General features: G+C 51.5%; 12 protein-coding genes across 12 annotated transcripts in view; 6 read left to right on the top strand and 6 right to left on the bottom strand.

Annotated features, from left to right (window-relative positions):
- Nucleotides 1-27,067, bottom strand: part of LOC136056703 (scale keratin-like) — a 211,789-nt gene that overhangs the window by 121,054 nt on the left and 63,668 nt on the right. The window lies entirely within an intron of this gene.
- On the bottom strand, nt 2,476-2,829 carry LOC136056649 (claw keratin-like). The gene has a single exon (XM_065748941.1). The coding sequence runs from the start codon at nt 2,827-2,829 to the stop codon at nt 2,476-2,478; it is 354 nt and encodes a 117-aa protein (XP_065605013.1).
- Nucleotides 4,055-4,414, top strand: LOC136056650 (claw keratin-like). The gene has a single exon (XM_065748942.1). It carries the CDS (start codon nt 4,055-4,057, stop codon nt 4,412-4,414), a length of 360 nt encoding a protein of 119 aa, XP_065605014.1.
- LOC136056651 (claw keratin-like) lies at nt 6,680-7,033 on the bottom strand. Its single transcript, XM_065748943.1, has one exon. It carries the CDS (start codon nt 7,031-7,033, stop codon nt 6,680-6,682), a length of 354 nt encoding a protein of 117 aa, XP_065605015.1.
- LOC136056652 (claw keratin-like) lies at nt 8,260-8,619 on the top strand. The gene has a single exon (XM_065748944.1). It carries the CDS (start codon nt 8,260-8,262, stop codon nt 8,617-8,619), a length of 360 nt encoding a protein of 119 aa, XP_065605016.1.
- Nucleotides 10,940-11,293, bottom strand: LOC136056653 (claw keratin-like). Its single transcript, XM_065748945.1, has one exon. It carries the CDS (start codon nt 11,291-11,293, stop codon nt 10,940-10,942), a length of 354 nt encoding a protein of 117 aa, XP_065605017.1.
- LOC136056654 (claw keratin-like) lies at nt 12,520-12,879 on the top strand. Its single transcript, XM_065748946.1, has one exon. The coding sequence runs from the start codon at nt 12,520-12,522 to the stop codon at nt 12,877-12,879; it is 360 nt and encodes a 119-aa protein (XP_065605018.1).
- On the bottom strand, nt 15,216-15,596 carry LOC136056655 (claw keratin-like). The gene has a single exon (XM_065748948.1). The coding sequence runs from the start codon at nt 15,594-15,596 to the stop codon at nt 15,216-15,218; it is 381 nt and encodes a 126-aa protein (XP_065605020.1).
- LOC136056608 (claw keratin-like) lies at nt 16,988-17,557 on the top strand. Its single transcript, XM_065748895.1, has 2 exons — nt 16,988-17,003; nt 17,100-17,557. Exon 2 carries the CDS (start codon nt 17,121-17,123, stop codon nt 17,499-17,501), a length of 381 nt encoding a protein of 126 aa, XP_065604967.1. The 5' UTR covers nt 16,988-17,003; nt 17,100-17,120; the 3' UTR covers nt 17,502-17,557.
- On the top strand, nt 20,288-20,641 carry LOC136056656 (claw keratin-like). The gene has a single exon (XM_065748949.1). The coding sequence runs from the start codon at nt 20,288-20,290 to the stop codon at nt 20,639-20,641; it is 354 nt and encodes a 117-aa protein (XP_065605021.1).
- LOC136056657 (claw keratin-like) lies at nt 22,983-23,336 on the bottom strand. The gene has a single exon (XM_065748950.1). It carries the CDS (start codon nt 23,334-23,336, stop codon nt 22,983-22,985), a length of 354 nt encoding a protein of 117 aa, XP_065605022.1.
- Nucleotides 24,403-24,963, top strand: LOC136056658 (claw keratin-like). Its single transcript, XM_065748951.1, has 2 exons — nt 24,403-24,465; nt 24,562-24,963. The coding sequence occupies exons 1-2, from the start codon at nt 24,403-24,405 to the stop codon at nt 24,961-24,963; spliced, it is 465 nt and encodes a 154-aa protein (XP_065605023.1).

Genomic DNA, 27,067 nt, shown 5'->3' on the forward strand with positions numbered 1-27,067 from the left:
AGTACAGGCACTGCCCCATTTCATCTCACCTTCCCTAGACCCTACAGCTCCAACAGGATCTTCCCAAGGCGGGTGCAGTATTGTGTTTTCTGCAGCCCAAGGACTGCTCATGGCCTAACAGCAACTTCAGTACGCTCTGTCAAGCATCACTGTAGGCAGCCTTTGGTCTTTGAGGTCTATGGACATTGGTCCAGCCTCATAAAGGACAAAGACCTGGTCAGAGCCTCCTAGAAGGCAATGGGACAGAAGAAGGAGACTGAGAGCCCCTCAGAAACATTATCTCTAGCCTCTGCAGATTAACTCCTAAAACTCTTCTTCTCTGAGATTCATATATCACCACAGGCACTGTTTATCCTCAACATTGGCTCAGAATAAATTCCACATCATTTTCTGTACTAGAGTATGCCCGAGAAGGACAGCCATGTCTCATACAGCTCCAAGCACACAATGCAATCCTGGGCTCTCGGCTGCCCTTCCTCCCTCAAAAACCTTCTTGAACTAAGACCCCAGAGAACCCACTCACATCAGCAGGATGGGATTCAAGCCACCACTTCCCACCAGTAGACCCTCAGACAACACATGGGACACCACAGGAGGCAGGATATGGGGCTTGACTGAGCATTCTCACAGTGGAGAGCTGGGGCACGAGAGGAGAAATGGAGATGTCTCCAGAGACAAGGGAGGAAGTACACTTTTCTACTCAGCAGGTACAGGAAACCTATGGCTGTTCCTGACATTGTGCTGCCTTTTCAACCCTCCCTTTCTGTCTTCTCAGTCGTGGATGGTGTATTTTCTCCTGAGGTCTCAACAGAGAAGAACCTGCAGCTACGCTGCCCACCTTGATTTCTCTGGAAGGAATCACCTCTGTGCAAGTGCAACACACAGTGCTAAGATCACAAGATGTTTGGGGGAGAAAGGGGTGTCAGAAGAGGGGAGACTCCAAACTCTGACTAAGATCTTTGTGCCCTCCAGATCAGCATGGCCATGTTCCATTCATGGCTGTGAAGGGAACCTTGTGAACATGGAGTGGTACCTCTCTTATACTCTCCATTGTCCCCTCCAGGTACTGGGCAGAAGTTCATAAGTTCATAAGTTCATAAGTTCATAAGGTTGGAAAGGACCTATAAGATCATCTAGTCCAACCATCCTCCTATCACTATCTCTACCCAACTACTAAATTAAGTCCTTTAGCACCTCATCTAAACGCTTCTTGAACAGCGCTAGGGATGGTGCCTCAACCACCTCCCTAGGCAGGCCATTCCAGTGCCTGACCACTCTTTCAGAAAAGAAATGCTTCCTCAGGTCTAATCTAAATCTTCCCCGGCGCAACTTGTGGCCATTCCCTCTCGTCCTGTCATTACTTATCAGGGAGAAGAGACCTACCCCCTCCTCACCACAACCCCCCTTCAGGAAGTGGTAGAGTGCAATAAGGTCTCCTCTGAGCCTCCTCTTCTCCAGACTGAACAATCCCAGCTCCCTCAGCCGCTCCTCATAAGACTTGTGCTCCAGGCCCCTCACCAGTTTTGTTGCCCTTCTCTGAACACGCTCCAGGGCCTCAATGTCCTTCTTGTAGTGAGGGGCCCAAAACTGAACACAGTACTCGAGGTGCGGCCGTACCAGAGCTGAGTACAGGGGGATGATCACCTCCCTGCTCCTGCTGGCTACACTATTTCTAATACAGGCCAGGATGCTGTTGGCCTTCTTGGCCACCTGGGTGGCATTGGCACGGTGGCATTGTCAGCATGTGGCATCAGCCATGTCCATGAACTGCTTTTCTCTCAGTTTCCTCCGACCTCCATCTGTAAACAGTGACATGGCAAGAAAAGGAGATGAAACAAGGCATGGAGAGTCCTGGTTGTGGAGAGGGTGTGGAAGAGGGTCTGTGAGACGTCCATTGTGTGTTAACATACTCAAGTTGTATATGCCTATGAGCATCCACTCTGAGAAGTCATGAGGTGAGGCTCAGTGAGATGTGCACTGCAGGATCCACTGTGGACTTTGTTTCTCATCTGTAATGCCCTGTCCCAACTGCCACATATCCCAGAGACAATGCTGTGCCTGCAGCTAGCAGCCCAGAGTCAGAGGCTCCGAGATATGGGCGAAGTGGGGAAGGAGAAGGAAGATCAAAACACAAGGGTCAAGGCTGTGGTGCAAGTGAGCTTTTATTGTAGGTCTAGGGAAGGAGGAAGATGGAAGAGCTGCCCCTGGTAAGAGGCTGTTCCCATCTCCTTACAGAAGGCGGAGGAATAGGATTAGGCATCCAGCACAGGGCTGTATGATCACGGAGCAGCATGTTCTAAAGCGAAGATCAAGCAGTGCAGAGAAAAAAAGATCTTGTTCCCATGCAGGCACAAGGTGGCCAAGCTCCGGATCGTAGTGATGCTGAAGGGGAGTCCATCTTCATGGTGTCAGGTGCGGACACTATGAGGCTTCTCCAGAGCTCTCCTTCAACCGTGGATGGAGGTGGTGCTGTGCTTAGCAGGGCCCGCAGCTGCCCCCAAAGGACCTGAGGCCACGTCCCCGGCCACCATATCCGCAGCTGCCAAGGCCTCCAAAGCCAGAAGAGCCTCCATAGCCCCCAAAGCCAGCACCACGTCCAAAGGAGCCACCCAAGCCCGCTCCGATGCCAGGGACTCCTGCAGAGCCAACCACAGAGCTCTGCGGGAAGGAGCTGAGGATGGGCCCGGGGAAGGTGATCACGGAGGCCGGGGGCTGGATCAGCACGGTGGAGTCGGGGCACTGGAGCACACAGGCCTCGTTGCTGCTGTCAGCCAGAGGGGTCGGAGCGGCCACTCCGCATGCAGGGGCACACAGGCTGGAACAGGACATCTTCCACACAAGCAAGGATTCCTGCAAAGGACCCCCACAGTGAGGCAAGGCTCGAGGAGAGCCACACAGACAGAGTCAAGGAGAGATCCCTGGGAAGCTTCCTAGAGCTGTACTTACCCAGGAGATGAGGGGAGTCAAGTGGAGGAAGCTGGATAGAGGACTGAGAAGGCCTCGGCTCTTTTATACCTATCCCAGACAGCCCGGGGCATACACCAGAAGGCGGTGGTGGCAGAAGTTACTCAGATAGTCGTGAAAAAAGCCTTCACACTTCATGACACACAAAGTAAGATGCAGAGCAATTAATTGCTTTCCTATTGGGTAGGTTGAACCATAAACGTGCCCTGGAGAACAGGAATGGGGTGAGCAACTTAAAAGATGAGGTGCTGCTGCTTATGCTGACGTGTTATGAATAAGTAACCCCCCACACGTTCCTAATATCTCGTGATGTGAAGTTTCACACACAAAGACATCGTAGCCACAGATGTATCCCCAACTTGCAAGTCAGAAATGCCCCGTGCTGCACTGGGAAGGGAGGTCAGCAACAGTCCGTGATGCTTCTGACTTCCTACCCCACCTGCCTCCCGGTGCTTGCCACTGAAGGGTGGTGGCTGTTGTTTGGGAACTTTCCCAGGTAGGTGGGATCACATCATCACATTATTCAAAGTTTACCAGCTCATAAAACAAAGGTAATGATAGACATTCAGTTTGTGAGCGGGATTGCAAAGTGCTATGTCTGCAGGATACCTGTGCGTCTTTCTCCTAGACAAAGTATCGGATTAGGTACACACTGGGTTTGTAAGTGACATGAGGTCAGCATCAGCAGCGCGTGGTCTTTCATGTAATTGGTTTTAATCTCTGATCCTTCTCATTACTATGTTGTTCTCCAGGGCGTATTTGAACCCCAATATCTCCAATGATGAGGGATATAATTTGTCTGCAGCACTCCTTGTGTGTCACGAAGCGTGTCAACTGTTCTCATGATCATTTGTAGCTTCTGCAACCACTGACCTCCCACTATGCCCCAGGCTATTTGTAATAGGTATAAAAGAGCTGAGGGCTTCACAGTCTTCCATCCAGCTTCCTCCACTTGACTCCCCTCATCTCCTGGGTAAGTACAGCTCTAGGAAGCTTCTCAGGGATCTCTCCTTGACTCTGTCTGCATGGCTCTCCCAAAGCCTAGACTCACTATTGGTACCCTTTTCAGAAATCCTTGCTTGTGTGGAAGATGTCCTGCTCCAGCCTGTGTGCCCCTGCATGCGGAGTGGCCGCTCCGACCCCTCTGGCTGACAGCAGCAACGAGGCCTGTGTGCGCCAGTGCCCCGACTCCACCGTGTTGATCCAGCCCCCGGCCTCCGTGATCACCTTCCCCGGGCCCATCCTCAGCTCCTTCCCGCAGAGCTCTGTGGTTGGCTCTGCAGGAGTCCCTGCCATCGGAGCAGGCTTGGGTGGCTCCTTTGGACGCGGTGCCGGCTTTGGCTATGGAGGCCTGGGAGGCTACGGAAGCTATGGAGGCTTTGGCAGCTGTGGATTTGGTGGCTGGGGCCGTGGCCTCAGGTCCTTTGGGGGCAGCTGCGGGCCCTGCTAAGCACATCACCACCTCCATCCACGGTTGAAGGAGAGCTCTGGAGAAGCCGTGGCACATCCCCACCTGACGCCATGAAGATGGACTCCCCTTCAGCATTGCTGGGCTCCAGAGCTTGGATGCCTCGTGTGTGCACGAGGCCCAGCTCTTTCTTTCTCTGCTCCACTTGATCTTCACCTCAGGTCTGGTCTCCTCATGATGTTGCAGCCCAGCACTGACTGCTTGCTCCTGTCATTCTGCTCTCTGCAACGAGATGGGGACAGCCTCTGGCCAGGGGCTGCCCTTCTACCACCTCCATCCTTCCCCAGACCTGCAATAAAAACTCTCATGCACAACAGTTTCCATCTTTGAGTTTTCTTTCACTCCTATGTCCTTAGTTCCCACTGCATCTGAACAGGCTCTTCAGGGGCATTTCCAAAAGCTCACACCTGGGCCTTCTCAGGAGCAGTACGGGCACTGCCCCATTTCATCTCACCTTCCCTAGACCCTACAGCTCCAACAGGATCTTCCCAAGGCGGGTGCAGTATTGTGTTTTCTGCAGCCCAAGGACTGCTCACGGCCTAACAGCAACTTCAGTACGCTCTGTCAAGCATCACTGTAGGCAGCCTTTGGTCTTTGAGGTCTATGGACATTGGTCCAGCCTCATAAAGGACAAAGACCTGGTCAGAGCCTCCTAGAAGGCAATGGGTCAGAAGAAGGAGACTGAGAGCCCCTCAGAAACATTATCTATAGCCTCTGCAGATTAACTCCTAAAACTCTTCTTCTCTGAGATTCATATATCACCACAGGCACTGTTTATCCTCAACATTGGCTCAGAATAAATTCCACATCAGTTTCTGTACTAGAGTATGCCCGAGAAGGACAGCCATGTCTCATACAGCTCCAAGCACACAATGCAATCCTGGGCTCTTGGCTGCCCTTCCTCCCTCAAAAACCTTCTTGAACTAAGACCCCAGAGAACCCACTCACATCAGCAGGATGGGATTCAAGCCACCACTTCCCACCAGTAGACCCTCAGACAACACATGGGACACCACAGGAGGCAGGATATGGGGCTTGACTGAGCATTCTCACAGTGGAGAGCTGGGGCACGAGAGGAGAAATGGAGATGTCCCCAAAGGCAAGGGAGGAAGTACACTTTTCTACTCAGCAGGTACAGGAAACCTATGGCTGTTCCTGACAATGTGCTGCCTTTTCAACCCTCCCTGTCTGTCTTCTCAGTCGTGGGTGGTGTATTTTCTCCTGAGGTCTCAACAGAGAAGAACCTGCAGCTACGCTGCCCACCTTGATTTCTCTGGAAGGAATCACCTCTGTGCAAGTGCAACACACAGTGCTAAGATCACAAGATGTTTGGGGGAGAAAGGGGTGTCAGAAGAGGGGAGACTCCAAACTCTGACTAAGATCTTTGTGCCCTCCAGATCAGCATGGCCATGCTCCATTCATGGCTGAGAAGGGAACCTTGTGAACATGGAGTGGTACCTCTCTTATACTCTCCATTGCCCCCTCCAGGTACTGGGCACGGTGGCATTGTCAGCATGTGGCATCAGCCATGTCCATGAACTGCTTTTCTCTCAGTTTCCTCCGACCTCCATCTGTAAACAGTGACATGGCAAGAAAAGGAGATGAAACAAGGCATGGAGAGTCCTGGTTGTGGAGAGGGTGTGGAAGAGGGTCTGTGAGACGTCCATTGTGTGTTAACATACTCAAGTTGTATATGCCTATGAGCATCCACTCTGAGAAGTCATGAGGTGAGGCTCAGTGAGATGTGCACTGCAGGATCCACTGTGGACTTTGTTTCTCATCTGTAATGCCCTGTCCCAACTGCCACATATCCCAGAGACAATGCTGTGCCTGCAGCTAGCAGCCCAGAGTCAGAGGCTCCGAGATATGGGCGAAGTGGGGAAGGAGAAGGAAGATCAAAACACAAGGGTCAAGGCTGTGGTGCAAGTGAGCTTTTATTGTAGGTCTAGGGAAGGAGGAAGATGGAAGAGCTGCCCCTGGTAAGAGGCTGTTCCCATCTCCTTACAGAAGGCGGAGGAATAGGATTAGGCATCCAGCACAGGGCTGTATGATCACGGAGCAGCATGTTCTAAAGCGAAGATCAAGCAGTGCAGAGAAAAAAAGATCTTGTTCCCATGCAGGCACAAGGTGGCCAAGCTCCGGATCGTAGTGATGCTGAAGGGGAGTCCATCTTCATGGTGTCAGGTGCGGACACTATGAGGCTTCTCCAGAGCTCTCCTTCAACCGTGGATGGAGGTGGTGCTGTGCTTAGCAGGGCCCGCAGCTGCCCCCAAAGGACCTGAGGCCACGTCCCCGGCCACCATATCCGCAGCTGCCAAGGCCTCCATAGCCAGAAGAGCCTCCATAGCCCCCAAAGCCAGCACCGCGTCCAAAGGAGCCACCCAAGCCCGCTCCGATGGCAGGGACTCCTGCAGAGCCAACCACAGAGCTCTGCGGGAAGGAGCTGAGGATGGGCCCGGGGAAGGTGATCACGGAGGCCGGGGGCTGGATCAGCACGGTGGAGTCGGGGCACTGGAGCACACAGGCCTCGTTGCTGCTGTCAGCCAGAGGGGTCGGAGCGGCCACTCCACATGCAGGGGCACACAGGCTGGAGCAGGACATCTTCCACACAAGCAAGGATTCCTGCAAAGTACCCCCACAGTGAGGCAAGGCTCGAGGAGAGCCATGAAGACAGAGTCAGGGAGACACTTCTGAGAAGGCTCTGAGAGTTGCACTTACCCAGGAGATGAGGGGAGTCAAGTGGAGGAAGCTGGATGGAGGACTGAGAAGCCCTCGGCTCTCTTATACCTATCCCAGACAGCCCGGGGCATACACCAGAAGGCGGTGGTGGCAGAAGTTACTCAGATAGTCGTGAAAAAAGCCTTCACACTTCATGACACACAAAGTAAGATGCAGAGCAATTAATTCCTTTCCTATTGGGTAGGTTGAACCATAAACGTGCCCTGGAGAACAGGAATGGGGTGAGCAACTTAAAAGAAGAGGTGCTGCTGCTTATGCTGACGTGTTATGAATAAGTAACCCCCCACACGTTCCTAATATCTCGTGATGTGAAGTTTCACACACAAAGACATCGTAGCCACAGATGTATCCCCAACTTGCAAGTCAGAAATGCCCCGTGCTGCACTGGGAAGGGAGGTCAGCAACAATCCGGGATGCTTCTGACTTCCCACTCCAACTGCCTCCCGGTGCTTGCCACTGAAGGGTGGTGGCTGTTGTTTGGGAACTTTCCCAGGTAGGTGGGATCACATCATCACATTATTCAAAGTTTACCAGCTCATAAAACAAAGGTAATGATAGACATTCTGTTTGTGAGCAGGATTGCAAAGTGCTATGTCTGCAGGATACCTGTGCGTCTTTCTCATAGACAAAGTATCGGATTAGGTACACACTGGGTTTGTAAGTGACATGAGGTCAGCATCAGCAGCGCGTGGTCTTTCATGTAATTGGTTTTAATATCTAATCCTTCTCATTACTATGTTGTTCTCCAGGGCTTATTTGAACCCCAATATCTCCAATGATGAGGGATATAATTTGTCTGCAGTACTCCTTGTGTGTCACGAAGCGTGTCAACTGTTTCTTATGATCATTTGTAGCTTCTGCAACCTCTGACCTCCCACTATGCCCCAGGCTATTTGTAATAGGTATAAAAGAGCTGAGGGCTTCACAGTCCTCTATCCAGCTTCCTCCACTTGACTCCCCTCATCTCCTGGGTAAGTGCAACTCTCAGAGCCTTCTCAGAGGTCTCTCCTTGACTCTGTCTGCATGGTTCTCCCAAAGCCTAGACTCACTTTTGGTACCCTTTTCAGAAATCCTTGTTTGTGTGGAAGATGTCCTGCTCCAGCCTGTGTGCCCCTGCATGTGGAGTGGCCGCTCCGACCCCTCTGGCTGACAGCAGCAACGAGGCCTGTGTGCGCCAGTGCCCCGACTCCACCGTGTTGATCCAGCCCCCGGCCTCCGTGATCACCTTCCCCGGGCCCATCCTCAGCTCCTTCCCGCAGAGCTCTGTGGTTGGCTCTGCAGGAGTCCCTGCCATCGGAGCAGGCTTGGGTGGCTCCTTCGGACGCGGTGCCGGCTTTGGCTATGGAGGCCTGGGAGGCTACGGAAGCTATGGAGGCCTTGGCAGCTGCGGATTTGGTGGCCGGGGTCGTGGCCTCAGGTCCTTTGGAGGCAGCTGCGGGCCCTGCTAAGCACAGCACCACCTCCATCCACGATTGAAGGAGAGCTCTGGAGAAGCCTCATCATGTCCCCTCTTGATGCCATGAAGACAGGCTCCCCCTCAGCATCGCTGGGATCTTGAACTTGGCCACCTTGTGCCTTCTAGGGGAGCAGCTCTATCTTTCTCTGCACTGGTTGATCTTCGCTTCTGGACTTGCTGCCCCATGATGATGCAGCCCAGGGCTGACTGCCTTTTCCTGCCCTTCTGCCCTCTACTACAAGACAGGACAGCCTCTTGCCAGCGGCTGTTCTTCTGCCATCTCCTTCCTCCCTGGACCAACAATAAAATCTGTCTTGCATCACCTGAGTTTTCCTTCACCTCTTTTCTGCCCCCAGTTCCCAGTACAGCTGTACAGGCTCACTGTGACCATCAGTGCCAGCTTAATGCCGAGCCTACTCAGGAGCAATGTCAGCACTGCCTTCTCCTTCTCACCTGCCTTGTGCCCCAAAACTGCAGGAGGAGCATCCCCAGGCAGGCTCCATACAGTGCCTTCAGAAGCCAGTGGTCCCTCAGTGCACTCACCCTCTCCAATGCCCCTTGTTCCTTCCCACTGGTGCTTAAGAAGAGCTCTTGGCCCAACACAGATGTCAGTGTTGGCCATCGAGTCTCCCTGTAGGATGCCTTCAGGCAGTGGGGTCCTTGGATAGTGGTGCAGCCTCCTGAAGGGTGAAAACAATGACAGAGCCACCTGGGAGGCCATGGGGCAGAGGAAAGAGGCTGAGAACCTCCCAGCAACCTTGTCTCTAGCTTGTCAAGATTCCTTCTTCCTCCACTTCTTCCCAGAGCTCCATATTGCAGCATGGGCACTGATTTTCCCCATCACTGGCAAAGAAGTAAATCCACGGCAGCTGAGAAAAAAAGCAGTGCTGGGGCAGGACAGCCATGCTTCACTCAGCCTTGTGGAGTGAATGCAATCCTGGGCCCTTGACTGCCCATCCTCACACACAAACCTCCTGAACCAAGGAACCCAAAGAACCTGGCCACATCAGCACAATGGGGTCCAGCCCCTACCTCCCACCAATAGACCCTCAGACAACACATAGGACACCACAGGAGGCAGGATATGGGGCTTGACTGTGCACATTCACACAAGAGCCAGTGAAGAGGTGAGGAAGGAATGGAGAAATGGAGATGTCCCCAAAGGCAAGGGAGGAAGTACACTTTTCTACTCAGCAGGTACAGGAAACCTATGGCTGTTCCTGACATTGTGCTGCCTTTTCAACCCTCCCTGTCTGTCTTCTCAGTCGTGGGTGGTGTATTTTCTCCTGAGGTCTCAACAGAGAAGAACCTGCAGCTACGCTGCCCACCTTGATTTCTCTGGAAGGAATCACCTCTGTGCAAGTGCAACACACAGTGCTAAGATCACAAGATGTTTGGGGGAGAAAGGTGTATCAGAAGAGGGGAGACTCCAAACTCTGACTAAGATCTTTGTGCCCTCCAGATCAGCATGGCCATGCTCCATTCATGGCTGAGAAGGGAACCTTGTGAACATGGAGTGGTACCTCTCTTATACTCTCCATTGCCCCCTTCAGGTACTGGGCACGGTGGCATTGTCAGCATGTGGCATCAGCCATGTCCATGAACTGCTTTTCTCTCAGTTTCCTCCGACCTCCATCTGTAAACAGTGACATGGCAAGAAAAGGAGATGAAACAAGGCATGGAGAGTCCTGGTTGTGGAGAGGGTGTGGAAGAGGGTCTGTGAGACGTCCATTGTGTGTTAACATACTCAAGTTGTATATGCCTATGAGCATCCACTCTGAGAAGTCATGAGGTGAGGCTCAGTGAGATGTGCACTGCAGGATCCACTGTGGACTTTGTTTCTCATCTGTAATGCCCTGTCCCAACTGCCACATATCCCAGAGACAATGCTGTGTCTGCAGCTAGCAGCCCAGAGTCAGAGGCTCCGAGATATGGGCGAAGTGGGGAAGGAGAAGGAAGATCAAAACACAAGGGTCAAGGCTGTGGTGCAAGTGAGCTTTTATTGTAGGTCTAGGGAAGGAGGAAGATGGAAGAGCTGCCCCTGGTAAGAGGCTGTTCCCATCTCCTTACAGAAGGCGGAGGAATAGGATTAGGCATCCAGCACAGGGCTGTATGATCACGGAGCAGCATGTTCTAAAGCGAAGATCAAGCAGTGCAGAGAAAAAAAGATCTTGTTCCCATGCAGGCACAAGGTGGCCAAGCTCCGGATCGTAGTGATGCTGAAGGGGAGTCCATCTTCATGGTGTCAGGTGCGGACACTATGAGGCTTCTCCAGAGCTCTCCTTCAACCGTGGATGGAGGTGGTGCTGTGCTTAGCAGGGCCCGCAGCTGCCCCCAAAGGACCTGAGGCCACGGCCCCGGCCACCATATCCGCAGCTGCCAAGGCCTCCAAAGCCAGAAGAGCCTCCATAGCCCCCAAAGCCAGCACCACGTCCAAAGGAGCCACCCAAGCCCGCTCCAATGGCAGGGACTCCTGCAGAGCCAACCACAGAGCTCTGCGGGAAGGAGCTGAGGATGGGCCCGGGGAAGGTGATCACGGAGGCCGGGGGCTGGATCAACACGGTGGAGTCGGGGCACTGGAGCACACAGGCCTCGTTGCTGCTGTCAGCCAGAGGGGTCGGAGCGGCCACTCCGCATGCAGGGGCACACAGGCTGGAGCAGGACATCTTCCACACAAGCAAGGATTCCTGCAAAGTACCCCCACAGTGAGGCAAGGCTCGAGGAGAGCCACACAGACAGAGTCAAGGAGAGATCCCTGAGAAGCTTCCTAGAGCTGTACTTACCCAGGAGATGAGGGGAGTCAAGTGGAGGAAGCTGGATAGAGGACTGTGAAGGCCTCGGCTCTTTTATACCTATCCCAGACAGCCCGGGGCATACACCAGAAGGCGGTGGTGGCAGAAGTTACTCAGATAGTCGTGAAAAAAGCCTTCACACTTCATGACACACAAAGTAAGATGCAGAGCAATTAATTGCTTTCCTATTGGGTAGGTTGAACCATAAACGTGCCCTGGAGAACAGGAATGGGGTGAGCAACTTAAAAGACGAGGTGCTGCTGCTTATGCTGACGTGTTATGAATAAGTAACCCCCCACACGTTCCTAATATCTCGTGATGTGAAGTTTCACACACAAAGATATCGTAGCCACAGATGTATCCCCAACTTGCAAGTCAGAAATGCCCCGTGCTGCACTGGGAAGGGAGGTCAGCAACAGTCCGTGATGCTTCTGACTTCCCACCCCACCTGCCTCCCGGTGCTTGCCACTGAAGGGTGGTGGCTGTTGTTTGGGAACTTTCCCAGGTAGGTGGGATCACATCATCACATTATTCAAAGTTTACCAGCTCATAAAACAAAGGTAATGATAGACATTCAGTTTGTGAGCGGGATTGCAAAGTGCTATGTCTGCAGGATACCTGTGCGTCTTTCTCCTAGACAAAGTATCGGATTAGGTACACACTGGGTTTGTAAGTGACATGAGGTCAGCATCAGCAGCGCGTGGTCTTTCATGTAATTGGTTTTAATCTCTGATCCTTCTCATTACTATGTTGTTCTCCAGGGCGTATTTGAACCCCAATATGTCCAATGATGAGGGATATAATTTGTCTGCAGCACTCCTTGTGTGTCACGAAGCGTGTCAACTGTTTCTCATGATCATTTGTAGCTTCTGCAACCACTGACCTCCCACTATGCCCCAGGCTATTTGTAATAGGTATAAAAGAGCTGAGGGCTTCACAGTCCTCCATCCAGCTTCCTCCACTTGACTCCCCTCATCTCCTGGGTAAGTACAGCTCTAGGAAGCTTCTCAGGGCTCTCTCCTTGACTCTGTCTGCATGGCTCTCCCAAAGCCTAGACTCACTTTTTGTACCCTTTTCAGAAATCCTTGTTTGTGTGGAAGATGTCCTGCTCCAGCCTGTGTGCCCCTGTATGTGGAGTGGCCGCTCCGACCCCTCTGGCTGACAGCAGCAACGAGGTCTGTGTGCGCCAGTGCCCCGACTCCACCGTGTTGATCCAGCCCCCGGCCTCCGTGATCACCTTCCCCGGGCCCATCCTCAGCTCCTTCCCGCAGAGCTCTGTGGTTGGCTCTGCAGGAGTCCCTGCCATCGGAGCAGGCTTGGGTGGCTCCTTCGGACGCGGTGCCGGCTTTGGCTATGGAGGCCTGGGAGGCTACGGAAGCTATGGAGGCCTTGGCAGCTGCGGATTTGGTGGATTGCGCCGAGGCCTCAGGTCCTTTGGAGGTAGCTGCGGGCCCTGCTAAGCACAGCACCACCTCCATCCACGATTGAAGGAGAGCTCTGGAGAAGCCTCATCATGTCCCCTCTTGATGCCATGAAGACAGGCTCCCCCTCAGCATCGCTGGGATCTTGAACTTGGCCACCTTGTGCCTTCTAGGGGAGCAGCTCTATCTTTCTCTGCACTGGTTGATCTTCGCTTCTGGACTTGCTGCCCCATGATGATGCAGCCCAGGGCTGACTGCCTTTTCCTGCCCTTCTGCCCTCTACTACGAGACAGGACAGCCTCTTGCCTGCGGCTTTTCTTCTGCCGTCTCCTTCCTCCCTGGACCAACAATAAAATCCGTCTTGCATCACCTGAGTTTTGCTTCACCTCTTTTCTGCCCCCAGTTCCCAGTACAGCTGTACAGGCTCACTGTGACCATCAGTGCCAGCTTAATGCCAAGCCTACTCAGGAGCAATGTCAGCACTGCCTTCTCCTTCTCACCTGCCTTGTGCCCCAAAACTGCAGGAGGAGCATCCCCAGGCAGGCTCCATACAGTGCCTTCAGAAGCCAGTGGTCCCTCAGTGCACTCACCCTCTCCAATGCCCCTTGTTCCTTCCCACTGGTGCTTAAGAAGAGCTCTTGGCCCAACACAGATGTCAGTGTTGGCCATCGAGTCTCCCTGTAGGATGCCTTCAGGCAGTGGGGTCCTTGGATAGTGGTGCAGCCTCCTGAAGGGTGAAAACAATGACAGAGCCACCTGGGAGGCCATGGGGCAGAGGAAAGAGGCTGAGAACCTCCCAGCAACCTTGTCTCTAGCTTGTCAAGATTCCTTCTTCCTCCACTTCTTCCCAGAGCTCCATATTGCAGCATGGGCACTGATTTTCCCCATCACTGGCAAAGAAGTAAATCCACGGCAGCTGAGAAAAAAAGCAGTGCTGGGGCAGGACAGCCATGCTTCACTCAGCCTTGTGCAGTGAATGCAATCCTGGGCCCTTGACTGCCCATCCTCACACACAAACCTCCTGAACCAAGGAACCCAAAGAACCTGGCCACATCAGCACAATGGGGTCCAGCCCCTACCTCCCACCAATAGACCCTCAGACAACACATAGGACACCACAGGAGGCAGGATATGGGGCTTGACTGTGCACATTCACACAAGAGCCAGTGAAGAGGTGAGGAAGGAATGGAGAAATGGAGATGTCCCCAAAGACAAGGGAGGAAGTACAGTCTTTTCTACTCAGCAGGTGCAGGAAACCTATGGCTGTTCCTGATATTTTGCTGCCTTTTTACCCTTCCCTGTTGGTCTTCTCAGTTGTGGATGGTTTCTTCTTTCCCAGTGTCCCTAGCAGAGAACAGCCTGCAGTACTGCTGCCCACCTTGATTTCTCTGGCAGGAATCACCTCTGTGTGAGAGCAGCACATAGTGTTAAGAATGTAGGATCACAAGATGTTTGGGGAAGAAAGGGGTGTCAGAAGAGGAGAGTCTCCAAACTCCGACTCAAGATCTTTGTGCCGTCCAGGTCAGGATGGCCATACTCCATTCATGGCAGAGAAAGGAACCTTGTGAACATGGGATTGTGTCTCCCTTGTATCCCCCAGTGCCCCCTCCAGGTTCTGGGCATGAGATCACTGTACATCATCAGCCATGTCCATGAACTGCTTGTCTCCCCATTTTCTCTGACCTCCATCTGTATACAGTGACATGGCAAGAAAAGGAGATGAAACAAGGCATACAGAGCCTTGGTTTTGCAGAGGGTGTAGAAGAGTACCCTTGAGACATTTGCTGTGTGTTAACGTACTAGAGTGAGATTTGTTTATGAGGTGTCATTGTATCCTTTGTCAGAAAGGAAGAGGCTCAGTGGGATGTGCTCTGCAGGATCCACTGTGGACTGTGTTTCTCATCTGTAATGCCCTGTCCCAACTGCCACATATCCCAGAGACAATGCTGTGTCTGAATCTAGAAGCCTAGAGTCAGAGGCTCTGAGAAGTGGGTGAAGTAGGGAAGGAGAAGGAAGATCAAAACACAAGAGACAAGACTGCGATGCAACTGAGCTTTTATTGCAGGTCCAGGGGGGGTGGAGGGAGGTGGCAGAGGCACAACCAGTGGCCAGAGGCTGTTCCTGTCTTCTTGCAGAGTGCAGAAGGACAGGAGAAGGCATCCAGTCCTGGGCTGCATCATCATGGGGCAGCAAGTTCTGAAGCAAAGATCAAGTAGTGCAGGAAAGTTTAGAGCTGGTCCCCTTGCAGGCACAAGGTGGCCAAGTTCAAGATCCCAGAGATGCTGAGGGGGAGCCCATCTTCATGGCATCAGGTGGGGATGTGCCACGGATTCTCCAGAGCTCTCCTTCAATCGTGGATGGAGGTGGTGATGTACTTAGCAGGGCCCGCAGCTGCCCCCAAAGGACCTGAGGCCTCGGCCCCAGCCACCATATCCGCAGCTGCCGAAGCTGCCATAGCTTGCGTAGCCACCAAGGCCTCCATAGCCAAAAGAGCCTCCATAACCCCCAAAGCCAGCTCCACGTCCAAAGGAGCCACCCAAGCCCGCTCCGATGGCAGGGACTCCTGCAGAGCCAACCACAGAGCTCTGCGGGAAGGAGCTGAGGATGGGCCCGGGGAAGGTGATCATGGAGGCCGGGGGCTGGATCAACACGGTGGAGTCGGGGCACTGGCGCACACAGGCCTCGTTGCTGCTGTCAGCCAGAGGGGCCGGAGCGGCCACTCCGCATGCAGGGGCACACAGGCTGTAGCAGGACATCTTCTAAGCAAGCAAGGATTCCTGCAAAGGACCCCCACAGTGAGGCAATTTACAGATAGAGACTGGGGGAGAGCCCTGAAAGGTCTCAGAGAGCTGCACTTACCCAGGAGACAAGGGGAGTCAAGTGGAGGAAGCTGGATATTGGACTGTGAAGTCCTCAGCTCTTTTATACCTATCCCAGACAGCCCTGGTCATAGACAGGAGGGCGGTGCTGCCAGAAGCCCCAGTTAATCGTGAAATAAGGCTAACACACTTCATTTCATTGAAGTAGTGATGCGGAGCAATTATATCCCTCCCCATCAGTTACGCTGAGTAGCAAATATCTGCTGAAGAATAAGGATGTTATGTTCAGGTCAGGTGTTTAAATGCAATTACATGAAAGATCAGGTACTGTTGATGCTGTCTTTGTCAAACTAATAATCACCAATGTCTACCTAATCCCAAAATCTGTCTGCGTGTTAGAATCACACAAATCTTGTGAAGGATACGCTTTGAAATCCTGCTTACAAATGGAATGACTAACATTACTTGCCTTTTATGGGCTGGTAAACAGAGGTGGTGGAAGTTTGAAGAAAGAGATGAAGCGATCACACCCACTTGGGACAGATCCCGAACTTGCATTGTCTTCCCTTACTCCTTGTAGATGTTCTACTGAGAAGGTTGAGCATGACCTAAACCATGTCCTGTTTGCCTTGTCTACATCCTCCATCTCATATGCCCCCAGCACTCGATCCTACTGATCCCCATGCTTATAGGACTTTGTCAAGCTTGGCACTTGCTCCTAGTTTTTCAATGACATGTAGTGCATTAGGCACCCCTAAATACTTGAAACCTGCAACCAAAGACAGGTTGCTTGGAGTGGGCTCTTGAACCTGGCCCTGACAGGACCCTCATCTCTTGCTGGCATGAAGAGATAAGAGCAATGGGACCTCCACAGAAATTTTTGGGATTTTTGAACAATTCTCTGAAACTTCAGTTTTCCAGCCTGCAAAAGAGATATATAATGACAGCTGTACTGGCTGTATGCTCAGTTGCAAAGAACTTCCACGCCCAAGACTATTCAAATCCCAAAGAATGGGATGAGGAACACTGTAGGGTTTATGAGAGTCATTAGTTCAGATTCAGCAGTGCCTAGAATTTATTGTAATGTCATCTAAAATTTCGTCCTGCCCATCATGTCCTTATTTCACACGGCACGCTAACAACTTGGTGTTATCTATGATGATATAATTATTCTGCATCACTCCTTGTCATGAAGCATATCAGTTTTATTTCATGATTATCTGGGACTTACTCCACCAACACTTCCAGGTTGATGCCTCAGGCTGTCTGGGACAGGTATAAAAGAGCTGAGGACTTCACAGTCCTCCATCCAGCTTTCTTCACTTGACTTCCCTCATCTCCTGGGTAAGTGAAGCTCTCAGAGCCTTCTCAGGGCTCTCTCCCCATCTCCATCTGCACAGATCTCTCAGAGCCTTGCCTCATTGTGGGTGTCCTTTGCAGGAATCCTTGCTTGTGTCGAAGATGTCCTGCTACAGCCTGTGTGCCCCTGCATGTGGAGTGGCCGCTCCGGCCCCTCTGGCTGACAGCTGCAATGAGCCCTGTGTGCGCCAGTGCCCCGACTCCACCGTGTTGATCCAGCCCCCGGCCTCCATGATCACCTTCCCTGGGCCCATCCTCAGCTCCTTCCCACAGAGCTCTGTGGTTGGCTCTGCAGGAGTCCCTGCCATCGGAGCGGGCTTGGGTGGCTCCTTCGGACGCGGTGCTGGCTTTGGGGGCTATGGAGGCTCTTTTGGCTATGGAGGCCTTGGTGGCTACGCAAGCTATGGAGGCTTCGGCAGCTGCGGATATGGTGGCTGGGGCCGTGGCCTCAGGTCCTTTGGGGGCAGCTGCGGGCCCTGCTAAGTACAGCACCACCTCCATCCACGGTTGAAGGAGAGCTCTGGAGAAGCCGTGGCACATCCCCACCAGACGCCATGAAGATGGGCTCCCCTTCAGCATTGCTGGGCTCTGGAACTTGGCCACCATTTGCCTGCCTGGACTCAACTCTTTCTTTAACTGTTCTGCTTCAGCTTCATATCAGGACTCACTGTCTTGTTATGATGCAGCCTGGCACTGGCTGACTGCTCCCATCATCCTGCACTCTGCAAAGAGATGGGAAGAGCCTCTGGCCAGTGGCTGCCCTTCTGCCATCTCCATCCTCCTCTGAACCTTCAATAAAAGCTCTCTTGCACAGCAATTTTAATCTCTGTGTATTCATTAACCCTCCCCTGTCTCCAGAAAACAGGGTAACAACAGAAGCTCTGTGAGGCAATTCCCAAAACATCTCCCAGCTGTTTTTTCTCAGGAACACTGTGGGCACTGCTCCCTCCCCTCTCATCTGTCCCTGGCCCCATGGCCCCAACAGGATCTTCCCCACCCGGGCCTCATACAGTGTCTTCAGCATCTCTTCTTCCCATACCTCCATATAGCACCATGGAACCATTTTTCCCTACCATAGCAAAGAAGCAAATCCACAGCAGCTATGGCACACCACTTTGCAGAGCAGGACAGCCATGCTTCATACAGTCCCATGCACAGAATGCAATCCTGGGCTCTTGGCTGCCCTTCCTCTCACACAAACCTTCTCGACCTAGGACTCCCGAAGAATCCTACCACATCAGCTCGATGGGGTCCAGCCACCACACCCCCACCAGTAGACCCTCAGACATAATATGGGACACCACAGGAGGCAGGATATGGGACTGGACTGAGCATTTTCACAGTGGAGAGGTGGGGCATGAATGGAGAAATGGAGGTGTCCCAAAGGCAAGGGAGGAAGTACACTTTTCTACTCAGCAGATAAAGGAAACCTATGGCTTTTCCTGACATTTTGCTGTCTTTTCACCTTTCCCTGTCTTCACAGTTGTAGATGGTGTATTTTCTCCAAGCATCTCCAGCAGTGTACAACCTGATACCCTGCTATACCACTTGATTTCCCTGGCAGGAGTCTCCTCTGTGCAAGAGCAGTGCATAATGCACATGGGACCACAAGATGATTGGGGAAAAGGGGAGCATCAGGAGAGGAGAGACCCCAAATTCTGACCAGAGACTTCTATGATTACTAGGAACAGAATGGCTACCTAATCCTATTCCTGTGCCCTCTGCAAAGAGATGGGATCATCATATGACCAGGGGCTGCCCTTCTATCTACTCTCACCTCCTCCTCCACAGAACCTGCAATAAAAGCTCAGTTGCACCACAGCCTTGACCCTTGTGTTTTGATCTTCCTTCTCCTTCGCTACTTCACCCACATCTCAGAGCATCTAACTCTGGGCTGCTAGCTGCAGACACAGCATTACCTCTGGAATATTTGGCAGTTGGAGCAGAGCATTACAGATGAGAAACAAAGTCCACAGTGGGTCCTGCAGTGCACATCCCACTGAGCCTCCTCCCTTCACGCAGGCGGTACTCATAAGCAATCCTCTTCTGAGTATGTTAACACACAATGGACATCTCACAGACCCTCTTCAACACACTCTGCACAAGTAGGTCTCTCCATGACTTGTTTCTCCTGATATTCTTGCAATGTCAGAGGTGACAGATGGATGTCAGAGGAAATGGGTAAACATGGACATGGACATGGCCACATGTTGAAAATGTCCCAGCAATCGATAAGAGAGCAGTGGTGGCAGAAGCTACACATAATCATTAAATAAAGCCTACACGCTTCATGACACACAAGGCGAGATGTGGAGCAATTAAATCCGTTCCTATTGGGTAGTTTGAACCATAAATGTGCCTTGGAGAACAGGAATGGGATGAGCACCTTACATGGCTAGATACAATTACTTCAAAGACAAGGTGCTGCTGCTTATGCTGACGTGTTATGAACCAATAACCACACATGTGTTCCTAATATCTCGTGATGTGAAGGTTCACACACAAAGACATCATAGCCACAGATGTATCCCCAACTTGCAAGTCAGAAATGCCCCGTGCTGCACTGGGAAGGGAGGTCAGCAACAACCAGGGATGCTCCTGACTTCCCACCCCCTCTGCCTCCCAGTGCTTGTCACTGAAGGGTGGTGGCTCTTGTTTTGGAGCTCTCTCAGGTGGGTGGGATCACATCATCGCATTATTCAAGGTTTACCAGCTCATAAAACAAAGGTAATGATAGACATTCTGTTTGTGAGCAGGATTGCAAAGTGCTATGTCTGCAGGATACCTGTGCGTCTTTCTCATAGACAAAGTTTTGGATTAGGAACACGCTGGGGTTCATAAGTGTCACGAGGTCAGCATGAACAGCACATGATCTTTCATGTAATTGGTTATAATCTCCAATTCCTCTCATCACCATGCTGTTCTCCAGGGCATGTTTGAACCTCAGTATCACCAGTGATGTGGGGTATAATTTCTCTGCATCACTCCTTGTGTGTCATGAAGTGTATTGGCATTATTTCACAATTATCTGTAGCTTCTGCCATCATAAACCTCCTGTCTATGCCCCGGGGTGCCTGGGATAGGTATAAAAGGACCAAGAGCTTCTCAGTCCTCTATCCAGCTTCCTCCACTTGACTCCCCTCATCTCCTGGGTAAGTGCAGCTCTCAGAGCCTTCTCAGGGTTCTCTCCCAGTCTCTATCTGTAAAGCTCTCCTGAAGTCTTGCTTCATTGTGGGTGTCCTTTGCAGGAATCCTTGCTTGTGTGGAAGATGTCCTGTTCCAGCCTGTGTGCCCCTGCATGCGGAGTGGCCGCTCCGACCCCTCTGGCTGACAGCAGCAACGAGGTCTGTGTGCGCCAGTGCCCTGACTCCACCGTGCTGATCCAGCCTCCGGCCTCCATGATCACCTTCCCTGGACCCATCCTCAGCTCCTTCCCGCAGAGCTCTGTGGTTGGCTCTGCAGGAGTCCCTGCCATCGGAGCAGGCTTGGGTGGCTCCTTCGGACGCGGTGCTGGCTTTGGGGGCTATGGAGGCTCTTTTGGCTATGGAGGCCTTGGCAGCTGTGGATTTGGTGGATTGCGCAGAGGCCTCAGGTCCTTTGGGGGCAGCTGCGGGCCCTGCTAAGCACAGCACCACCTCTATCCACGGTTGAAGGAGAGCTCTGGAGAAGCCCTAGCATCGTGTCCCCACCTGATGCCATGAAGATGGACTCCCCTTCAGCATCACTGGGCTCTGGAGCTTGGCTGCCTTGTGCCCACACAGGGACCAGATTATTCTTTCTTTGTCCAGCTTGAACTTTCCTTCAGGACTGAGTGACCTGTGATCATACAGCCTGGTGCTGGCTGCCTTCTCCTGTCCTTCTGCCTTATGCTAGGAGATGGGAACAGCCTCTTGCCAGGGGCTCTTCTTCCCTCTCCTCCCTCCTTCTCCTCCCTAGAACCTGCAATAAAAGCTCACTTGCACCACAGCCTTGACTCTTGTGTTTTGATCTTCCTTCTCCTTCCCTACTTCACCCACATCTCAGAGCATCTAACTCTGGGCTGCTAGCTGCAGACACAGCATTGTCTCTGGGATATGTGGCAGTTGGGACAGGGCATTACAGATGAGAAACACAGTCCACAGTGGATCCTGCAGAGCACATCTCACTGAGCCTCATGACTTCTCAGAGTGGATGCTCATAGGCATATACAACTTGAGTATGTTAACACACAATGGACGTCTCACAGACCCTCTTCCACACCCTCTCCACCACCAGGACTCTCCATGCCTTGTTTCATCTCCTTTTCTTGCCATGTCACTGTTTACAGATGGAGGTCGGAGGAAACTGAGAGAAAAGCAGTTCATGGACATGGCTGATGCCACATGCTGACAATGCCACCGTGCCCAGTACCTGGAGGGGGCAATGGAGAGTATAAGAGAGGTACCACTCCATGTTCACAAGGTTCCCTTCACAGCCATGAATGGAACATGGCCATGCTGATCTGGAGGGCACAAAGATCTTGAGTCAGAATTTGGAGTCTCTCGTCTTCTGACACCCCTTTCTTCCCCAAACGTCTTGTGATCTTAGCACTGTGTGTTGCACTTGCACAGAGGTGATTTCTTCCAGAGAAATCAAGGTGTGCAGCGTAGCTGCAGTTTGTTCTCTGTTGAGACCTCAGGAGAAAATTCACCATCCACGACTGAGAAGACAGACAGGGAGAGGTGAATAGGCAGCACAATGTCAGGAACAGCCATAGTTTTCCTGTACCTGCTGAGTAGAAAAGTGTACTTCCTCCCTTGCCTTTGGGGACATCTCCATTTCTCCTCTCGTGCCCCAGCTCTCCACTGTGAGAATGCTCAGTCAAGCCCCATATCCTGCCTCCTGTGTTGTCCCATGTGTTGTCTGAGGGTCTACTGGTGGGAAGTGGTGGCTTGGACTCCATCATGCTGGTGTGGCCAGGTTCTCTGAAGTCCTAGGTTCGAGAAGGTTTGTGAGGGAGGAAGGGCAGCCAAGAGCCCAGGATTGCATTCTGTGCATGGGGTTGTATGAAACATAGCTGTCCTTCTTAGGTTGAGCTAAATACCCAAGCTAATGTGGAATTTATTGTGAGTCAGCATTGAGGATGAACAGTGCGTATGCTGCAATATGATCTCTGGGAAGATGTGAAGGAGGAAGGAATTTGAGCTAGTGACATCGTTTCTGAGGGTCTCTCAATCTCCTTCCTCTGCCCCATGACCTCCCATGAGGCTCTGACACGGCCTTTTCCCTTAAGCAGTCTCTTTCTCCTTTGGACCCCACTGCCTAAAGGCCATCTGCAGGAATACTCGCCAGCAGATCCTGAGTTCTGCACTGGGCAAAGAGCTATCCCTGATCTGTAATCAGGGGTGTATCCCTGGGGTGTAATCAGGGACAGAGAAGAGGGACAGAGCTCTTAGGAAGCAGTGGCTGCTGAAGACACTCTCTATAGGTGCTTCCTGGGGTGAGTCCGGCTAGAGCTTTGTGGTGCAGTGCAGGAGAGATGGGAGGGAGTTATGCCCACAGTGCTCCTGAGAAGACCCAGTTGCAAGCTGTTGCTCTTGACTGTGAAACTGCACTGGGAACTAGGGAAGTAGGAAGGATGAAGGAAAACTCAGAGATGTAAACTGTGATGCAAGAGAGCTTTTATTGCAGGTTCAATGGTGAGGAGGTAGGTGTCAGAAGGGCAGCTGCTGGCAAGAGGCTGTTCCCATCTCCTTTCAGAAGGCAGAGGGACAGGAGCATAAAGTCAGCAGTCCTGGGCTGCATCATCACAGGTCACTGAGTCCAGAAGCGAAGAACATACAGTGCAGAGAAAGGTAAAGGTGGTCGCCATGGAGGCATGACACGGCAAAGCTCAGGACTCCAGCAATGCTGAAAGGAAGACCATCTTCATGGCATCAAGTGGGGACACGATGCTAGAGCATCTCCAGAGCTCTCCTTCAACTGTGGATAGAGGTGGTGATGTGCTTAGCAGGGCCCGCAGCTGCCCCCAAAGGACCTGAGGCCTCTGCGCAATCCACCAAATCCGCAGCTGCCAAGGCCTCCATAGCCAAAAGAGCCTCCATAGCCCCCAAAGCCAGCTCCGCGTCCGAAGGAGCCACCCAAGCCTGCTCCGATGGCAGGGACTCCTGCAGAGCCAACCACAGAGCTCTGCGGGAAGGAGCTAAGGATGGGTCCGGGGAAGGTGATCACGGCGGCCGGGGGCTGGATCAACACAGTGGAGTCGGGGCACTGGCGCACACAGGCCTCGTTGCTGCTGTCAGCCAGAGGGGTCGGAGCGGCCACTCCGCATGCAGGGGCACACAGGCTGGAGCAGGACATCTTCCACAGAAGCAAGGATTCCTGCAAAGGACACCACAATGAAGTAAGACTTCAGGAGAGCTGTACAGATAGAGACTGGGAGAGAACCCTGAGAAGGCTCTGAGAGCTGCACTTACCCAGGAGATGAGGGGAGTCAAGTGGAGGAAGCTGGATAGAGGACTGAGAAGCTCTTGGTCCTTTTATACCTATCCCAGGCACCCCGGGGCATAGACGGGAGGTTTATGATGGCAGAAGCTACAGATAATTGTGAAATAATGCCAATACACTTCATGACACACAAGGAGTGATGCAGAGAAATTATACCCCACATCACTGGTGATACTGAGGTTCAAACATGCCCTGGAGAACAGCATGGTGATGAGAGGAATTGGAGATTATAACCAATTACATGAAAGATCATGTGCTGTTCATGCTGACCTCGTGACACTTATGAACCCCAGCGTGTTCCTAATCCAAAACTTTGTCTATGAGAAAGACGCACAGGTATCCTGCAGACATAGCACTTTGCAATCCTGCTCACAAACAGAATGCCTATCATTACCTTTGTTTTATGAGCTGGTAAACCTTGAATAATGCGATGATGTGATCCCACCCACCTGAGAGAGCTCCAAAACAAGAGCCACCACCCTTCAGTGGCAAGCACTGGGAGGCAGAGGGGGTGGGAAGTCAGAAGCATCACGGACTGTTGCTGACCTCCCTTCCCAGTGCAGCACGGGGCATTTCTGACTTGCAAGTTGGGGATACATCTGTGGCTATGATGTCTTTGTGTGTGAACCTTCACATCACAAGATATTAGGAACATATGTGTGGTTATTGGTTCATAACACATCAGCATAATAAGCAGAACCTTGTCTTTGAAGTAATTTTATCTAGCCATGTAAGTTGCTCACCCCATTCCTGTTCTCCAAGGCACGTTTATGGTTCAACCTACCCAATAGGAGGAATTAATTGCTCCACATCTCACCTTGTGTGTCATGAAGCGTGTAGGCTTTATTTAATGATTATCTGTAGCTTCTGCCACCACCATCATCCAGTCGATGCCCCAGGCTATTTCAGATGGGTATAAATGAGCCATGAGCTTCGCAGTCCTCCATCCAGCTTCCTCCACTTGACTCCCCTCATCTCCTGGGTAAGTCCGGCTCCTGGAAGCTTCTTGGGGTTCTCTCCTGGCCTCCATCTGTTCAACTCTCCCAGAGTCTTGCCTCATTGTGGGTGTCCTTTGCAGGAATCCTTGCTTGTGTGGAAGATGTCCTGCTACAGCCTGTGTGCCCCTGCATGCGGAGTGGCCACTCCGACCCCTCTGGCTGACAGCAGCAACGAGGTCTGTGTGCGCCAGTGCCCCGACTCCACCGTGCTGATCCAGCCCCCGGCCTCCATGATCACCTTCCCCGGGCCCATCCTCAGCTCCTTCCCGCAGAGCTCTGTGGTTGGCTCTGCAGGAGTCCCTGCCATCGGAGCAGGCTTGGGTGGCTCCTTCGGACGTGGTGCTGGCTTTGGGGGCTATGGAGGCTCTTTTGGCTATGGAGGCCTGGGAGGATATGGAGGCTATGGAGGCTTTGGCAGCTGTGGATTTGGTGGCTTGGGCCGAGGCCTCAGGTCCTTTGGGGGTAGCTGTGGGCCCTGCTAAACCCCAAATGTCCACAGAGTCCTGCATCTGTTGAGTCTTCACAAATATCTCCTCTCATCTTCTACTGCCAGATGCAGAACAAAACTTTCCACCTCGCTTTTGGCTGTGCCACAGCAGCTACTTTAAATTACTGCTCCTTGCCTTTTGCACAGCACAGCCTTTCAGGTCTGCAGTTGAGGTCTCAGGCTTTCCAGCAGTGCCTCCTGAAGTTCCCCTCCATCTGCATACAGGGAAGCAGTGCTCATCCTCAGGTGAGGCTCTCCCCACTCTGACCAGCTCTGAGCCTCCTGAGCAGCACTAAGAATGGAAATCCCTGGGGTGAAGCCCTGAGTTGAGACCTGCTGCTGCCTTGTGATGTGCACGACTGCAATTCAGTGTTTCTGTGTTGTGCTGATTTCTGTGTCATTGTCTACTGCCTTCTCCATTTGCATTAAATGATCTTTATTGCATCAACAGCTTGGCTTTTGGTTGATTTGTCTGTCTTTACTCTTCTTATGTTCCACATTGGCTCAAAATTCCTTGTTAATGAAACTCAAGTCACATTATTAGAGATTAGAATACAGTTTGTAAATGTTCAACACTTTGTTTTTTGCACTATTGACCATTAACACACAGTAGATGCTAACAAGGAATTAACCTCTGTAATATCAAGAGAGATTTTGAACACAAAATATCGCTGAATGTATTTCTTATTTCAGGATCATTTTGTCGACCAGAAATGTGCAATATCCCCAGATTCCTTCATGCTACATAGTCTGAGAAGTTCAAAGCATTTCTCATTTGCTTTGTGCTTTCAGAGTGTGTTATTACTGTATTAAGTGCATACTGCTCTCATTAGGCACCTTGTTGTTGAACAAGAGTCACTTCAAACATGCATACTGAGACATTTCAATATATGCTTCATTTCGATTGAGGCTTTATAGCCTTCAGTTTTTCATTAAAATGTGGCTATCTACAAACACAACCAGGATAGATCCTACAATTGTTGACTTTGTCTTTCCATCCTAGAAAGTTGGATTTCTTTCTAGCCCTATCTTAAGTCTTTCCAGAGCTAAGGAAAGATAGTTAAGTGTGTTTCTTTTGAGGAATCTTCAACCATTTATTAACCATTTCCCCTTTTAAGCCTTGTAGAACTACTGAGATTCTGTAATGGTGATGATTTCAAGCTAACATCATCTCATCATCACTCTAAGACACTCAGTTCTCTCCAGATTTTATTTAGTATCATACTAGTAAATCTCCTCATTTTATTTCATAGTTTTAGATATTGAAAAATTGGAATTACGACCAGCTAGTGTAAAATTGATCTACCTCAATGACAATATGGACGTTGAGGAGCAATCTGTACCACACTTCAGAAGCGAATGTGTCAAGCGCCACAGACAGTGCCTTCTCCGAAATAAGATCCTCAGAAACCACAAGAAACTTCATTCTGGAGCATGCTGAAACATAACCCACAGCTCTTCTCGTGAAGGTGTTCAATGACATTCATATGCCCATGCTTGGGTTTACCATAGCACAATTGACATCCATTCCCCTTTTCTACTGCCATCAAAGCGTCTGTGTGTTCCTTCAAAGAAAGGCAATTACATTCACAATAAAGGTCCGAGGGCTTAATAGGGATTTCAAAGCACTTTACCTGCTAGTCTCAGCCCAGGCTGTTACAGCATCGTACTATTAAGAGGTTACTGCTGCTGCCAGTTAGGTACTTCTGTCATGAATAATAGTCATTTGGGGCTTGCGTCAAGGGATCTCGCCTTAATAGCGTCTGTGCGATGGCTCAGCCTGGGAACTTCATGCCAGTTCATTGTCATTCAAATGGAGCCTCACAGTAACACTTGCAAACGCTTGTCTTTATTAGCGCTTAGTGAGGTGAACGGAAAGCATGCAATTCTCTGCCCTGTAACAAATCAAGTCTCTAAATCCAGAAAGTGGCTCAGACGCTGCCAGCACAAAATCAGCTGAGAAAAATGGGATTTTCTTCCTAATTCTTGGCTTATCCACCTGTCAAAATCGGTTTGCTCACAGGCAGCCTGTGCATTCACAAATCACTATGTTGTGGTGCTGGTAGTGTTACCTCCAGTGGCTGAGCATGCACTGTGAT

The sequence above is a fragment of the Cyrtonyx montezumae genome, unplaced genomic scaffold, assembly GCF_038088225.1.
Source record: "Cyrtonyx montezumae isolate F1298 unplaced genomic scaffold, pur_monq_1.0 scaffold_57, whole genome shotgun sequence".
Classification (NCBI taxonomy): Eukaryota; Metazoa; Chordata; class Aves; order Galliformes; family Odontophoridae; genus Cyrtonyx; species Cyrtonyx montezumae.

What these genes read in the sequence shown, in the direction of transcription:
- LOC136056655 (XM_065748948.1), bottom strand. Translation starts at nt 15,596, where the DNA reads ATGTCCTGCTACAGCCTGTGTGCCCCTGCATGCGGAGTGGCCGCTCCG.
- LOC136056652 (XM_065748944.1), top strand. Translation starts at nt 8,260, where the DNA reads ATGTCCTGCTCCAGCCTGTGTGCCCCTGCATGTGGAGTGGCCGCTCCG.
- LOC136056657 (XM_065748950.1), bottom strand. Translation starts at nt 23,336, where the DNA reads ATGTCCTGCTCCAGCCTGTGTGCCCCTGCATGCGGAGTGGCCGCTCCG.
- LOC136056653 (XM_065748945.1), bottom strand. Translation starts at nt 11,293, where the DNA reads ATGTCCTGCTCCAGCCTGTGTGCCCCTGCATGCGGAGTGGCCGCTCCG.
- LOC136056658 (XM_065748951.1), top strand. Translation starts at nt 24,403, where the DNA reads ATGAGCCATGAGCTTCGCAGTCCTCCATCCAGCTTCCTCCACTTGACT. An exon ending in TGACTCCCCTCATCTCCTGG is followed by an intron (nt 24,466 to 24,561) that starts GTAAGTCCGGCT and finishes TGTCCTTTGCAG; the next exon opens with GAATCCTTGCTTGTGTGGAA.
- LOC136056651 (XM_065748943.1), bottom strand. Translation starts at nt 7,033, where the DNA reads ATGTCCTGCTCCAGCCTGTGTGCCCCTGCATGTGGAGTGGCCGCTCCG.
- LOC136056656 (XM_065748949.1), top strand. Translation starts at nt 20,288, where the DNA reads ATGTCCTGTTCCAGCCTGTGTGCCCCTGCATGCGGAGTGGCCGCTCCG.
- LOC136056649 (XM_065748941.1), bottom strand. Translation starts at nt 2,829, where the DNA reads ATGTCCTGTTCCAGCCTGTGTGCCCCTGCATGCGGAGTGGCCGCTCCG.
- LOC136056650 (XM_065748942.1), top strand. Translation starts at nt 4,055, where the DNA reads ATGTCCTGCTCCAGCCTGTGTGCCCCTGCATGCGGAGTGGCCGCTCCG.
- LOC136056654 (XM_065748946.1), top strand. Translation starts at nt 12,520, where the DNA reads ATGTCCTGCTCCAGCCTGTGTGCCCCTGTATGTGGAGTGGCCGCTCCG.
- LOC136056608 (XM_065748895.1), top strand. Translation starts at nt 17,121, where the DNA reads ATGTCCTGCTACAGCCTGTGTGCCCCTGCATGTGGAGTGGCCGCTCCG.